The sequence below is a fragment of the Grammomys surdaster genome, unplaced genomic scaffold (genome assembly GCF_004785775.1).
Source record: "Grammomys surdaster isolate TR1022 unplaced genomic scaffold, NIH_TR_1.0 355, whole genome shotgun sequence".
NCBI classification, from domain to species: Eukaryota; Metazoa; Chordata; class Mammalia; order Rodentia; family Muridae; genus Grammomys; species Grammomys surdaster.
Window position 1 is genome coordinate 187,270 of NW_021604774.1, and position 16,867 is coordinate 204,136.

At 45.1% G+C, this 16,867-nt stretch overlaps 1 protein-coding gene across 1 annotated transcript; it reads left to right on the forward strand.

Moving 5' to 3' along the window:
- The first annotated feature begins 353 nt into the window (after positions 1 to 353).
- Positions 354 to 15,612, forward strand: Smim17 (small integral membrane protein 17). Its single transcript, XM_028779585.1, has 4 exons — positions 354 to 421; positions 9,925 to 10,164; positions 12,102 to 12,178; positions 15,328 to 15,612. The coding sequence occupies exons 2-4, from the start codon at positions 10,023 to 10,025 to the stop codon at positions 15,436 to 15,438; spliced, it is 330 nt and encodes a 109-aa protein (XP_028635418.1). The 5' UTR covers positions 354 to 421; positions 9,925 to 10,022; the 3' UTR covers positions 15,439 to 15,612.
- The last annotated feature ends 1,255 nt before the right edge of the window (positions 15,613 to 16,867 follow it).

Here is a 16,867-nt window from a genome sequence, read left to right on the forward strand (position 1 = left end):
AGGGCGTCAGGCTGACATGCCTTTGTCTGAGCTCCTTACAATCTCCTCTCACCCTAGAACCGGGGGTTTTTAGAATAGAGAACCTGGGAGGGGCACATGTAAAAATCTTGGCTGTAGCAGGTGTCTGCACTCTGGGCTGTGACATAACTTAATTGGGGATGGAGGACGCACTCCACCTTGACTAGACCCTCAGGACCTGTACAACATCGGTTCTCCTGCAACTACACCACAGGCTCTGTCACTACTGCAATCTGTCTCCAGTTTTCTTCAGCCGCAGGCTCCCGGCAGGGAGGAGGAGGAAGAGAGAAGGCCGCCTCCTTCTCTTCCCCCGACGTCCCACCTCCCACCCGCAGCTTCTCTGCGCAGCCGCAGTCCTTGCAGCTCCAGCTCTGCAGTGCCTGGAAGGGTCTGATTGGGGAGGGTGAGTCCTTAGAGGGACCCCGCAGGCGGGAAGGGAGCGGGAGATTGGGCTGCGGGCGTGGGCATTCACGTGTGACTGTGCATGCATGTGCATGCGTGTTTCTGGTGTGGGCGGGTTCACAGGACAGTTGCTCTAGGTCTGGGGTATGGGAATGGAGGGTCTATGTGGGAGAAGACGGCGGGGAGAGGCGTCTAACCAGATTGGGTCCTCTGTTCTGTTAACCTGGTCGTTTACTCGGTGCCTGAACATCGAACATGAATTTCAGCAACCAGGGAGAAGGGATCCTGCAGGAAGCTTACACTCAGGCGCCTGCGTTCCTTCGTGGGTCTGTGCACGTGTACATTGTCTCTCTATCCTCTAAGGGAGGTCCCCAGTTTCTCTGTTGGGCTCACTGCACCTGCGAATCTGGTAGCATGGATGCTTTGTGTCTGTCCTGGGCTCCGTGTGTGGTATCCTCCCACAGGCCAGGAGCATAGGGTGTGAAGTCCCACAGGTGCAGTGTTTAAGGAACAGTCCCAACTCTCCTGAGCTCTGCGGCTGTGATGGAGACCCTTGCCCATCTGTGCAATGGAGCCATAACTGTAACTACTAAGTAGGGCCTGCAACCAGAACGTTCACCACAGGAAACAGTGCTTTGCTACTGTAGTCCTTGTCGTCGTTGTCATCGTCATCATCATCGCTATTATGACGATTTTCCTCCCTCTCACTGACTCTCATTCTTTCCCCTCTGCAGGTGATGCGTTTTCTAATTCACAAAGAATCCCACAGATAGTGAGGTGTGAATCCCCTGGCTTCCCCTCTCTTCCTCACCTCTTCCATCAACTGTACTTGCAGGATCCGCTAATCTTCCCCCTTTCCCCAAGTTTTCCCGTGTGCCACTGGCTCCTACCCGCCTTGTTTATTCTTTTAAAGTAACATTTATTTGTATAGGACACAGAATTCAGAGGACAACTTGTGGAAGTTGGTTCTCCTAGGAATTGAACTCATACGGTCAGGCTTGGCAGCAAGTGCCTCTTACTCGCTGAGCCACAGTGTCACTCTCCCTACCCCACACCTGTAGTTTTCTTCTCTAGCTCCTGCTTCTCAGCCTAAACCTGTAATAAACCATGGTTCATATAGAAAGTAAAGCAATAAACAAACCCGATCTAAGGATACGCTAACACTTCTTCCCATCAAAGTGTGTGTGTGTGCACACACACACACATGCACACACACGTGCACACACACACACGTGTGCACATTCTTGTATCTCAATTTTGTTTCAAAATTTACTATGTAGGTGAGAATGATCTTGGCCTGATCCTCCTGCCTCTACCTCCTAAGTGCTGGGGTTGCTGGGGAGCGCATCCTGGTGCGGAATTTACCAACACAGTGCCCAGTGCGGGAGACAGAGTTCTAGGCAAACATTCTACCACCCAGCTACGTCCCTAACTCTGTTAGTCATCCATGCCCACAGTCTTGTCTTTTCATTCCCCCTAACATATACTCCCAGCTCTCACTGAAGTTGCAAACTGTCAGCCCCAGGGTCTACTGTACATCTGACATTGCTATTTGTCTCGTGGGATGTTTCCTTTTTAAACATTTGAAATAGTGACCATTGTAAAACTGCAGGCTTTGTCTCAAAAATAAATAAATAAAAGCCAGAAGAAAAGGGACCATGAGAGGGTGATGAGGATGAAGAAGGGTGGAACACAGGCAAAAGGACATGAGTTAGAAAGATGTTACAAAGATTTTTTTTAAGTTTTAACTTTTTTCATGTTTTTTTTTTTTTAATGATAGATAAGTGAATTCAACTTCCTGGGTACTGAAGCAGTAAGAACCATGACATACGTAACTAACCAACCAATTAACTAAAGTAAGTGTTAGTAGTAAGTGCAAAATCCTAAGGAAAGCTACAGGGCTTCAGAATGGGCTTTCCAACTGTGTATGTATATCTCATCACTGAGATAAACATAGTTGTGGGTCTGGGCATGTATTTGAACAGGTTCTTTAACCTGATCATGAGATGCTTTTATTTGTGAATTCATTAGAAAAATGCAATTTTATTTTAAAAATTTAAAAGTGCAAATAATGTCATCCGCAAAGATAATTTTCCAGTCTCCTGAGAAATCAGGTGACAGCCTTGCGTCCCTTATGTTTGCCAGGCTGCAGAGGCAGGGCAGCTCTTCCCAAAAGGACACTTGATTGATCTCCTACAGTCTTCAGTGCTCCCCGTTGTTCCTCCCATGCTGTAATATGGCTGCTCGTTCTTATTTGCTTTGTGACATATTCCTCTGGATTTGTGTTTTGTTTTTCAGTTGTGAAGTGAAAGCCAGGGGGAGGTTCTTGGTTGATTTATTTTATTCTTGCTCTGTTTCTGATGTGCTCCGGAGGTGTTTGTGTTCTGATCCTTGGGGACAGCATTTCTGTCTGCTGCAAAGTCACATAGGATCCCCTGTTCGGTCCTGCCTGCTCACCTACAATATGTCTGTAGCTGTCCAGTGTGCAACCGGTTTATCCATAGGCGCTTGAGACTCCACTTTTGGGCCTGGCCCAAAGTTCTGATGAGAAGTCTTTGGGAAATTTCATAACCATGGCTAGCAAGTATTTATTTATGGAGAGGTGATGCTTAAATTAAGGTCCGTGTGGTGGTTTAAATGGGCCTTATAGACTCATGTGTTTGAATGATCAGTCCAACAGGAGTGACACTATTAGGAAGTGTGGCCTTATTGGAGTAGGGGTGGCCTTGTTGGAGGAAGTGTGTCACTGTTGGGACGGACTTTGAGGTCTCTTCTGTTCAAGCTCTGCCCAGTGTAGAAACAAGCAAGTCTCCTCCTTGCTGCCCACAGATCTAGATGTAGAACATTCAACTCCTCCAGCGCATGTCTTCCTGCATGCTGCCATGCTTCCCACTGTGATGATAATGGACTAAATCTCTGAAACTCTAAGCCACCCCCAACTAAATGTTTTCCTTCACAAGAGTTGCCTTGGCCATGGTGTCTTTCACAGTAGTGGAAACCCTATGACAGTTAGCCTTGAAGGCAGGGTGCAGCTTCAAGGCAACATTGCAAGGAGAAGGAACATACCCTTTAAACTTTTTTTCAGCGGGTGTTCTGTCCCTGCAGAAATCTCAAAACGTCTCTGTGAGGTGGCTGCTGTTGTCACTGGCGTCTTTCATAGGTGAGCAAGTCGAACTCAGAGAGGTCGGTCGTGTGTCCTAGGACAGACAGCAAGTGCACAGCAGAGGCTACATTCAAGGGCACACAGTTATCTCTGTGCTTGCTTTACCTGTTACTGGTGATGGTCAGCAGCCAGAAAATTGTAGCCATTCTCTTCCCACTGTACTGGCAGTTTTTAAAAATGTAAGTGCTTGGGATTTGAACATGGGTCTTCATATATTTAAATATGTAATATGTATTCATATGGAGACATGTTCATGTTTAGGTAATGCAGTTTATATGCAGGCAAATATATATTTTGAGTTAATCCACACCTGTCTCCCTTGTATATATAAATGGGAATTTGTTTACCCACTTCCTGTTGATAGACAACTAAGGTATAATAGTTTGTTTGACTTCTTAGAGATACTACATAGTCTAAGCTGGCCTCAAATCTGAGATGCTGTCTTGGTCTTTGGAATACTGAGATTACAGATGTTCCAGCTGCATCCAGTGGTTGTTAAGATCTGTTTTCTGGTCTCATGTAACCCAGGCTGGTATATTGAGCTCGTTATGTAGCCAAACTTATGTTCCTGCTACGTCTGCTCTCTGAGAGCTGGGGTTAGATGACTGTGCCACCACAGTTTTTGTCCACTTTGTGTAGTACTGGAGATCGGTCCCAGGGCTTTGAGCATGTCAGGCAAGAGTGCTACCAACTGCCCAGACCCAGCAGTTAATCGTCTTAAAATATTTGTAGTTTTAAAAATGTGTTTGTGTATCTGTGTATGTGTATGTGCATGTGCATGCAAGTACCCTCAGAGGCCAAAAGAGGATGTTAGATTCCCTGGAAATGGAGTTACAGAGTGTCGCGAGCTGTTGGATGTGGGTGCTGGGAACTGAACCTGGGTCCTCTGCAAGAGCATCCAGTGCTTGTAACTGCTGAGCCACTTTTCCAGTCCCAGTTAACTATGAAGGTGTATACAGTAGCTTCGATTATGAAGATAAACAGTTTTGTGTTGTTCTTCTGTGTCTGTGTATAGCATATGCAAATGTGTGCACACAGCAGCCCATGTTGGCACACAAAGACCAAAGGCAAGAAGATCAGGAGTTTGAGGCCAGCTGGTAATATAGAGTGAGTTCATGGCTACCCTGAGCTACCTAGGCAGTGTCTAAAAACAAAATAGAACAAAACAGGGTCTTCGAGATGGTTTAGGGAGTAAAAATATATGTTTTCCTCAATTCTTTTTTTGTTTTATACATTATTTAGTTTTGAAGCAGGCTGTACACGTATTTGCATGGAAGTACTCTCCGAGGCCAGAAGAAAATGTCAGATCCCCTGGAAATGAAGTTATAGAATGTTATGAACTGTCTAATGTGGGTGCTGGGAACTGAACCAGGGTCTCAAAACTGCTGAGCCTGGTGGATGCTCACTGTGTGGGCTGCACTGGCTGGCCAGCGGGCTCCTGGATGTTTGTCTCTGCCCCTCCACCAGTGCTGGGCTTACAGATATACAGGTGCTTGGGATTTGAACTCAAGTCCTCATGTTTGTGCAGCATGCTCTACCCACTGAGCCATGTACCTGGTTCCTGAACAGCTTTTTTTTTTTTTTTTTTTTTTTTAAACATAGACAGAAGTGTGACAGCTTCCACAAACAAGTAGACAGAGGATAGTTTCCCTCTGTGTTCCGTAGGTGCTCAGGGTGGGAACATTGCTTTAGGGAGGCTGTATGCAGAGGCTCAGCTTTAGCAGATGGTGCTGTGGGCTTTTACTAAGTGGTTGTTGGGCTAACAGACACTCCCACCAGAGCCTGTGAGTCAGCTTGCTTTTAACAGCTACCTCTGAGGATTTCTCAGGGAGACTACCGCAGCGGGAGAGCGAGTGCCGGCAGTCACTTTTCATCGTTAGTTTTTTTACAGTTGTTGAGAATGACAATGCAAACAAACACAGCAAAAGTAAGCAGATAGCAGACCTCCTAGGGCTGCTCCCCGTTTCCTAACTGAGGGGCACCCCAACAGGAAAGAGACTGATGACACAGCCGCAGAGTGTGGCATCTCACACCTGCAGCCTCAGTGTCCAGGAGGCAGTGGCAAGATCAGGAGTTTGAGGCCAGCTGGTGATATGCAGTGAGTTCATGGCTACCATGAGCTACCTAGGCAGTGTCTAAAAACAAAATAGAACAAAACAGGGTCTTCAAGATGGTTTAGAGAGTAAAAATATATGCTAAACAAACCTAGTGACCTGAGTTCCATTCCTGGATCCCATGGAGAAAGGAAAGAGCCGACTCCGGAAAGCCGTCCTCTGATTTATGCATGAGCGCATACACACACACACACACACACACACACACACACACACACACACCAAACTTAAAACCAACCAGCTGAACAAACAACATATACATCGGCATTGGCACCAAGCTGAGGTGTTCTCCCCGGTCCCACTTGAGAACAAGTGTTTTTCTTCCACAAATTCTTGGGTGGGTCTAAAATCTTTGCCTGTGTTTCTTTGGATGTTAGGGTAAGGAGATGGTGCCCTTTGCCCATGAACAAAAACTATACCACTGAAACCAACCAGAATAGAGAAAGACAAAGCTGGTGGGTATTTTACAATTTATTATTTACTTTTGTGTGTGGGGAGGTGGGGGTGGGGCCTGGTGCCCATATGGAGGTCAGAAGACAACTTATGGGAGGTGGTTCTCTCCTTCCACCATGTGTTCCAGGGATCAAACTCAGAGCATCAGGCTTGGCAGCAGGCATCTTTGCTCATTAACCAATCTTGCCAGCACAGAGCTATTGAATGGACTGGAGGAGGTTTAAGGGTTGGCATCGTCAAGGTGAAGGGACGAGTAATGAGTGAGTCTCAGGACATAGGGAGATCATGACAGAAGCTTCTGGATCCAAAAGACCAAAGCCTCAGACAAGGGTGAAGGCTGGGGCAGCAGGCAGAGAGCTAAGTGTTTTCTACCGGAACAGCAGGCATGCTTGCTGGTTGGCTGCATGCAGTATGAGGCAAAGAAAAGGCTTCTGGGAAGGATGGAGGGGTTCTGAGCAAGAGGGAGGATGTGGGAGGAGAATGGGCTGGGCGTATAGAGAGCTGAGTTACCTTGGGAAACAGTGCATTTACTTGTGGCTTTCAGAGGCCTTTGAGACATCTCCAAGAGAGACAGATGATGGTTGGTGGGCTGTAAAGGGCCAGCGGCTCAACAGTTAGGGGAGCACACTGCTCTTCCAGGGAACCCAAGTTTGATTTCCAGAACCCATGTTGGGCAACTCACAACCTCTTCTGACTGCACCTCCAGAAGAATCTGATGCCCTCTTCTGGCCTCCACAGGTACTGCACTCTGGCACATATACACAAAGACACCCATGCGCATATGTATATGTATGTGTATGTGTATGTGTATGTGTATGTGTATGTGTATGTGTATGTGTATGTGTATGTGTATGTGTATATATATATATATATGTGGTTGTCTTAGTTTGGGTTTTATTTCTGTGAAGAGACACCATGACCACAACTCTAATAAAGGAAAACTTGGGGTTTGCTTGCAATTTCAGAGGTTTAGATCATTATTGTCATGCTGGGAAATATGACATTGTGTAGGCAGACCTGGTGCTAGAGAAGGGACTGAGAGTTTTACATCTTGATCCTCAAGCAGCAGAGAGACACTGTGAGACACACTGAGTGTATCTTGAACATATGAGACCGCAAAGTCTCCTCCCACGGCGACACATTTCCTCTAACAAGGCTACACATCCTAATAGTGCCGCTCCCTGTGGAGTCAAGGTTTCAAACGCACAAGTCTACGGGGGCCATTCCTGTTCAAACTGCCACAGTGACAACTGGTCATACAGATAGGAAAGATATGGTTTGCATAGCCAGTATACACAATTTCACAGAAGTATGTGCTATTGCATTATTTATTTACTATAGAGATTATTTAGTATATATTGTATGATGTGTGTGTGTGTGTGTGTGTATGTGTGTGTATGGTGCAGTGCACCATCATGTGGGAGTGTACATGTTTGTGTGTTGGGGGGTATGAAGGTCAGAGAACAACTTTGGGAGTCATTTCTCAGGCGCCACCCACCTTGGTTTTGGAGAGTGGGTCTCTCAGTAGCTTGGGCCTTGTTGGTTAGGGATAGCCAGTGAGTCCCAGAGAGCCTCATTCCAAGGTGTGATGTCCCCATGTTTGTACAGCAAACATTTTCTGACTGAGCCATCTTCCTGGCCTATGTATCTCACTTATGAAAAGTTTTCAGGTATTTTTCCCAGAGTCATTAGGCTTTATTGTCATGCTTGTGTTCTTTTAGTTACTTCTCCCCATCCCTTAAGAGCAAATTTTAAAAGTTGTATTATATTTTATTTACTTAGTTGTATTATTTTATTTATTTGTGTGTATGTATCATGCACGCATGCCTGTGGACACAGCTGGCTGGACAACAGCTCACAGGAGTCAATTCTCTCCCCTCACATAACCCTGGGTTGTCAGACTTGGCTGGCAGTCATCTCTACCCACTGAGCCAGCTTGGTAGCCATTTGTTTCCTTTTTATTTCAGAAGTATTTCTTTAATATACACATGGTCATTGAACATATTCAAGGGGTTAAGTGGTACATTGCAAAGAGCGTAGTGTAACCAGATCAGGGTCATTGGCTGTCTATCCCCTTAGATAGTGGGTATTTCTTTATACAAGAATGTTCAGCCAGGCAGTGGTGGCGCACACCTTTAATCCCAGCACTTGGGAGGCAGAAGCAGGTGGATTTGAGTTCAAGGCCAGCCTGGTCTACAGAGTGAGTTCCAGGACAACCAGGGCTACACAGAGAAACCCTGTCTCAAAAAACAAAAAACAAAAAACAAAACAAAACAAAAAGAATGTTCAAAATCCTATTTGTTGTTCTGAGTATTCAGTTACTTGAGGTTAACTGTAGTCACCCCACAGCTGTTCCTATTAATGAAAAACTGAACACTTGAGCTGTTTTTTCATTCTCTTACTCTGTCTCCTTCCCCTGTACTCTCCCCAGGCTCCAGACACTACCTCACACTAATGTAACAAAACTCTTCCATGACATCAGCTTTTTTTTTAGCTTACACATACGTTCTAGTTTCATTTCTGTTACTGTAATAGAATATCTTGACAACAGGCAAGTTCTTGGAGAGTTTAATGTAGAACACAATTCCATGCTACAGAGATGTCACGTTGACAGGAACTTGAGACACTTGTTTCCATCAAATTTATAGTGAAGAAGCAGAGAGAAATGAATGCATTCCATGCTCACTTGCTTGCTGATGCTCAGCTCAATTTTTCCACTCTTACACAATTTGACACCCTTGCCTAGGGAATGGTGTCACCCACAGTGGGCTAGGCCTTCCCACTCAACTTAACTAAGATGATCGCCTACAGACATGCACACAGGCCAACCCAATGTAGGCCACCTCTCATTAATACTCTATCCCTAGGTGGTTCTATATTGTGTCAAGCTGATAAAGCTGGCCATCCCAGTATATAACTGTTATCGGGAGATGTCTATTTTTGCAAAAAAGTATTTTTGCAGCTATCACATCAAATTTCCTCCAGCTACTTCAAGAATATCTTAAAACAAAGGTGGGTATTCCTGTTGTGGTGGCAAACATTTGTAATCATAGCACTTTGTGAGCTAAGATGGGGGTATTGTGATTTGGAGTCAAGACTGGGCTACACAGTAAGTTATGACTAGCCTGGGCTATATAACAAGATCTTGTCATAGACAGGCAGACAGACCAAATAGGCAGGCAGGCAGGCAGGCAGACAGACAGCCTTTTACATTTCTGTATGTCATCCCTACAATCAATAAAGTCAGTAATAAACATTGGGTTTCATCAAATCCACACCCCACATTTTCTAGATTTTTCTTCAATAAGTATTTTTGTTTCAAAGCACACTGCTCGGAATCTGCTACCATGAAGGTTAATCTTGTCATCTAAATTACCAGCTACGATGGCAACTTAGAATCACCATGGAAACCCTCTGGCTATGTCTACGAAGATGTTTCCAGATAGCTTTAACTGATTAGGAAAACCCACCCTGAAGGGCAGCTGCCATCCAGGGAGTGGGGTACAGGGCTGACTAAAAAGGGGAACACGAGCTGAGCACTAGCATCTGCCACGTTCTGCTTCCTGACTGTGCAAGCAAGGCGACCTGATACTTCCTGCCCTTGCAGCCGTGCCCCTCCCCCACCAAGTGATAGGCCGATTCTTCAGACTGAGTTAAGAGTAAACCCTTCCTTTTTAACTACTGAACCATCTCTCCGCCCCCCATTCTCTTTCTAGGGTTCGGCACCACGCCTAGCACTAATCACTGGATGATCTCGTGTCGGTCAGTCCTTAGGTTTTGAATCCTGTACCTGAGGAACCCCACAGGACACTGGAACAAGAGAAGTAAAAAAGAAAAAGCCTGCCTTGGAAGCCACGCCTCCTCCTGAGGAGATGCAGAGCCTCAGGACTGAGCAGACACAGGGACTACTGCCTCGGGACAGCAGGGCCTGGGAGAAGCCATGCCACTCCACCTTCCCCAAGGACTGGGAGGCTGTGGAGGTTGGGGCCTCCAGCTATGACAGTGATGAGAAAGGTGAGCGGTCCTGTGGGAAGTGGGCAAGGGGGACTGAGGAGAAGCTGAACATTCCTTCTGTCACCCACTGCCTTGTGGAAGGCTGAACTGGCTGTTTTTTGTTTTGTTTTCTGCATAATGCTTAGTCACTTGATGCAACAAGCATGTATGGGTTTATAATTCTGTAGGTCAGCAGTTTGACGTGACCTCAGGGGCATTTCTTCTGTTGTCTGTTTTTGCACTTGCCTATAGGATTCTAGGGAGCTGGCAGACTTGTTTCTTAGATGGCTTTCCTCACATGTTGGGTTGGTTTATTCTCATGGGTCCTTGGAGGGTAGTGAGGAACAGGGAATGCTGGGATACCTAAACATTTAAACTTAAAAGAAATGTGTGTGTGTGTGTGTGTGTGTGTGTGCTTGTGTATGAGCAAGTGCATGCAAGTACCCACAGAGGCCAGAAGGCACAGGATCCACTGGAGCTGGAGTTAAAGGCAATTATGTCTGATTTGGTTGCTATTAACCACCAAGAATTTCTCCATCCCTCCATCCCCCAATCCCTCCGTCCCTCCATCCTTCCGTCCCTCCATCCCTCCGTCCCTCCGTCCCTCCATCCCTCTTAGGCACTGAGCATCTCTCCAGTCCTCCTAGGCACCTTTAAAGCCTTTGCTGGCAACTTGATATTAATATGTGATAGATTGAAATATAGCATGATCAAGGCCAGGATCACTAAGGGGTTGTATGAAACTTCATGTGGAGACCACACACACACACACACACACACACACGCACACACACCCCTTCTCATCTCAGATAGGGACCCCACAACTGAGGTTACTAACAAAAGACTGTGCGGGCGGAGGTCACAATGTGTTGTTTACCCAGGAGGAATGATTCAAGCCCTCCCCTCTAATAACTATGCAGCTCAAATGTCAGAGGTGTCAGAGGTGTGAAGGGCGTTAAGACTGCTTCTAGTTGCTTTCTAGAACCCAGGTTGGTTTAAGAAGTCAAAAGTGACAGGTAAGAGGTCAGTTAAGACGGACCCCTGGGCCAGCATGCTGGATCAGTGGGTAAGGATGCTTGTTGTTAAAGCCGATGACCTGAGTTTGATCTCCACGTGGTAGGAGGTAACTGATTCCCAGAAGTCCTCCTCTGACCTACACACGCGTGCTATGGCGTGTGCCTCCACTCACCCCTGTTAAAAGAAAATAAAAGTCGACTCTAAGCTAGGCATGGTGGCTGACTCTTGTCAGTACTTGGGAGGCGGAGGCAGGAGGATTGCTCATGAGTGTGAGGCTCACCTGACTTAGAGAGAGATTTCCAGGCTAACCCGAGTTTCATAAAACAAAACAATCTCTACTAACTTTATTCAGCTCAGGACTGAGAAGGATGCATAGGTAGTAACTATGTGGGGACTTCTTCCCTGCAAGCTTGTCTTGTGGAAGGTAGGGAAGCTTCTGGAATAGTTTCTCTGCTCCCTCACTCAGATCTTGGCTGGAAGCCCATTAGGGAGCTTTTACCTTCTGGACAGGTGAACGGAGGAGCCCATCAGATGGTCCAGTTTTAGTCATGCAGTCAGCTGCAGGATCAGAATTCAGGCCTGATATGTTATCAGCCCCACATGAACTGTGTGTGTGTATGTGTGTGCTTGTGTATACATATGTATCTATCTATATATTTGTATGTTTGTAAATGTGTGTGTATGTATGTATTATCTGTATGTGTTTGTGTATGTGTATATACATGTATATATCTGTGTGTGTGTTTGTGTGTGTGTTTGTATATGTATGCATGTGCTCCTGAGTGTATGTGTGTATATACATGTGAATATGTGTGTGTTTAAATGTGTCAGGTCTTTGATACAGAAGGGAGAGGATACCATGGAGAAAGCTTGGGGAGCCTGACCCCGTGTCTGCGTGCTCATTCACAGCCATCTTCTTCTCTGCTCCTCTGCCTTCCCAGATCTGTCTTCCCAAGAGACTGGGCTGTCTCAGGACTGGAGCTCAGTGGAGGAAGATGATGAGTTAGAGGACTCCCAGGTATGTGTAGGGATCATTTCCTTTAATGTAAATGTTACGAAGATCTCAGTGAGTCATTACATTTCCTTCCTCGGCCTGGAATGACTTCACTGCTCAGAAGTTCCAAGTGCACTCTGGCAGGAGATAGTCCACATCCCTGTGGTGGTCGGACATAGTGGAGGTCCCCATGTGATATGTGTGTATCTCTATGCATACAAACCATTCATAGCTCTCCACTCATAATCAGTCCATCCATCCATCTGTCTGGCCATCTATTCATCCATCCATCCATCCATCCACCCATTATACATACGTCCACCCATTCATCCATCCATCCATCCATCCATCCACCCATTCATACATCCATCCACACATTCATCCATCCATCCATCCATTTATACATCCATCCACCCATTCATACATTCATCCATCCATCTGTCTGGCCATCTATTCATCCATCCATCTATCCATCCATCCATCCATCCATCCACCCATTATACATCCATCCACCCATTCATCCATCCATCCATCCATTCATACATACATCCACCCATTCATCCATCCATCCACCCATCCATCCATCCACCCATTCATACATTCATCCACCCATTCATACATTCATCCACCCATTCATACATCCATCCACCCATTCATACATTCATCCACCCATTCATACATACATCCACCCATTCATACATACATCCATTATCTAGTCACCTATTCATCTGTCCACTCATCTATCCACCTATCAACCCATCCATTCACTCACTCTACTCATCCATCCATTCACCCACTCATCTACTCACTTGTCAACCCACCTATAATACCAAGCATGCCTCCATCCGTCTGCCCGCCTACCCATCCACCCATCCCCTTCATGCAGTCACCCTCTCTCTCCCCCCGAAACCCTGGGTTTGATCTCTCGCATAGCATGAAGGTGTGATCCCGGCCCTTAGGGAGGAGAGGCAGGAAATAAGCACAAGGGTCGGTCATTCCTGGCTATGTAGTGAGTTCGAGTCCGTCTTGGCTACATGAGACTGCTTCTAAAACTAATTTTTAGATGTTTTTCCATTAATTATTTAATTAATTAACATCCCGATTGCAGCTTCCTGCAACTTGATATGCCAAGGCTGGTTGATATCTATGGGAGGCCTCCCCTTCACTGACGAGAAAGGGAAGGGGGAATGTGGAGGGAAGGAGGTGAGAGGGAATGACTGGGAGGAGAGGAAGGAGGGGAAGCTGTGATCACGATGTAAAGTAAAAAAAGCTTTATTAAAATAGAGTAATACAGAACACACACACTTGTGAGTGCATATTGGTCATTTTCAAATTTACTTCAACTTTAGAAGAAACAACATACTAGTTAGCATTCATGTCATTGCTACGACAACACCTGATGATACATGAGCAGCAAGATTCATTTCAGCTCATGATTTTCGACGGTTCTAGTCCATCAGCTCAGTTAATGGCGGTTGGAGCACATGGTGGAGGCTATTCGCCTAGATAAAACCAAGGAAGGGAAACAGAATCAGGACTCAGGGCTTTGTATAGGTTTATCCCCAGATCTACTTCCCTCAGCTCGTACCCATCTCCTGAAGCCTCCACAGCCTCCCAGAACAGCACTGCTGGCTGTAAACAAACACTCAGAGCAGGAGTCTGTAGGAGATATCCAGAATCAGACCATAACAAACACTGTCTGACCTGGGAAGAGAAAAATGAGTCTGAGTACTTAGAAGCAGGTATCTGAGGCTGAAGAGATGGTTCAATGATTAAGAGTGATTTCCGTACTTCCAGAGGCTCCAAGTTCGGTTCCCAGCACCGTGTCACTTATCTCACAGCCACCTGTAACTCCAGCTCCAGGGGATCCGGTGCCCTCTTCAGGCCTCTGTGGGTACTGCGTTTATGTGTACAGAACCCACTACTACGAACAGACACACATATACATGTAATTTAATATAAATCTGGGGTTGGAGAGATGGCTCAACAGTTAAGAGTGCCGGCTCTTAACTTTAATTGAACCAGAGGACTCAGGTTCAATCTCCAGCACCCACATGGCAGCTCACAACCATCTGTAACTCTAGTTCCAGGGCATCTGAATCCCTCTTCTGGTCTCCTGGGGTACCAGGCATGCACATGGAATACAGACATACATGCAGGCAAGACACCCTTCCCCATATACAATAAAAATTAAAAGTTTACGAAGCTAAAGTGAATTTTTTTAAAAGAAGGGAAACAGTTGTCTGTAGTGAGAGGATGTATGATGTTGTTCTTGGCTACAGTGACAGGAATAAAAGAAAGTGATTAGCTATGGAAATGCTTCGAAAGCAAAGACAACAGCTTTTGCTGATGCCTCAAATATGGGTGGAGAAAAACAAAGGCCGATGTCGTGTCTCAAAGGAGGGGTCTGAAGGAATGACATGGAGTGCTCAGAGGAGAAGCACTTGACAAGAGTGAGGAATGGAGTTTGGATTTTCAGAACCCATGTAAATGCTGTGTGCATGTGGCAATCTGCCTGTAATTCTAGCACTCTGAATGTGGAAGGCAGAGACTGGGGAGTCCCTGCTGCAAGCAGCCTACCTACACTACCCTACGTCACCAAGTTCTGCTTCGAGTGAGAGCCCCTGCCTCCGTGTATAAGGTGGAGATCAACTAAGGAAGATTGCTAATGTTGATTTCAGGCTTCCACATACATGTAAACGCACATGCACGCACGCACACACACACACATCTGTGTATATATACATGTGTACCCATACACATGTGAACATGCATGCCACACACTATAAACATGTGGGAAAAAGTTCCATGAGGCTGTTATATTTAAAATGAATACAATATGATAGATGGTTGGAAATGTAAAAGAGGAGTTGGGTCCAGAACCACACACCTGTGTCACAAAGCTAAGTCTTTCTATACAGTGATATTTTGCAATTTTCATCCTTTGTTCTGAAATTTTTATTCTTCAAAACACAGGTACGTTGCTTGCTTCCATATGTGTATCTAATATCTGGATATTCTGTCATGCAGTTTTAAATTCCAACAGCTTCTCTGCTGGAAGGCCCTTAACCATACGCTCATATTTTCCTATTTTCCTGTGGTTAATGGTGTCAACCTTCTTCCTTTTCACTGCTGATACTTTCTTTTTCCCCCTCTCCTTCCTCCCCTTTTAGGGCTTTGTGGAGTGGTCCAAGGCTCCACAGCAAACAACCATCGTGTTGGTAGTGTGTGTGCTGTTCTTATTCTTGGTTTTAACTGGGATGCCCATGATGCTTCACATTTAACTACCACAGCAGCCACTGGATGGAAACACAAGCCCCGTGTCGTGTTAAGAAACTGTCCTGGCTAGAAACCGGGAATGGATACTGAGAATGAAGAAATGCCTTTAACACATCCATTGAGATGAGTTCATAATTATTTGTAACTTATTTATCTGAAAGCTTTGTTTTTAATTATGTTATATGTGTGCATCTCTCTGTGTGTATGTTATTGTGAGTGCAGTGCCTGCAGAAGCCAGCAGAGGGTGTTTGAGCCCCTGAAGGTAAGGTTGAAGGCAATTGTGAGCTGCTTGAATGGTGCTGGGAACAGGGCTCTGGTTCTCTGCAAGAACAGGAAGTACCCTTAACTGCTGAGCTGTGTCTATAGCTTCATGAGTTTACTTTTTTCCCATAAAACTTTTTATTATGAGGTTTCTGTATTACTAAAATTTATTTAAATGAATACATCATTGATTATAAAAACATTATTTTGCACGCTATTGAGAAGTTTTGTATACTGCTGAAAAAGAAAAAATGAGAATTAATTGTAAGACATTATGAATTGGAAGACATCTTTTTAGAGAAGCTAAAAAATGTACAACTTAGGATCAATGTTGAACCATCTTTGTCTTTTACAAAATTGTCATTATACAATTTATCATTTTGTCTGCATGTATGTCTATGTACCTACCATGTATATGCCTGGTTCCTGTGGGGGCCAGAAGAGGGTATTGGATCTCTTAAAACTGGAGTTACAGATGGTTTGAGCCACCATGTGGGTGCTGGGAATTGAACCTGGATCCTTTGGAAGAACATCCAGTACTCTTAACTGTGGAGCCATCTTTCCAGCCCCATTATCATAGCATTTTCAGTGTACACAGTCTTTCCATGTAGACTCCCTTTTCTTGCTATTTTATATAAGGACACTTGCCTCTATCTTAAGTTGGTGCTATTTTTGTGAAGTTTTGGTCTCATGGCTTAACCTTACATCATTGAGAGATCTGAGTAATTTCTTATGCTTTTGAGTAATTTATGTAGCTTGAGAAATATCAGGTCTTTGACAGCTTAAAAGAATTTACTGTGGCTGGAGAGATGGCTTCATGGTTTAGAGTGTGTATCACCCTTGCAATTTGCATCCTGGCACCCATATCAGGCAGTGCACAACTACCTGGAATGCCAGCTCCAGGGCTCAGGCTCCCCCTGCTGGCCTCTGGGGGCATGGCACTCATATGCACATACTCGCCTATATTCCCCACACACATACATATAATTAAAAATAAATCTTAAATTTTTTAAAGAAAGAATTCACCAGTGATCAATTCCGAGATTTGTGAGAGGGAAATCTCAGATGATGTTTGGAAAGCAGTTTGAATTATCATAAGCCATTACTATGATAATTCTATCTTGGTAGCTTATGAGTACATTTTTACTTCTTGGATTCATTTTGATGATTTAT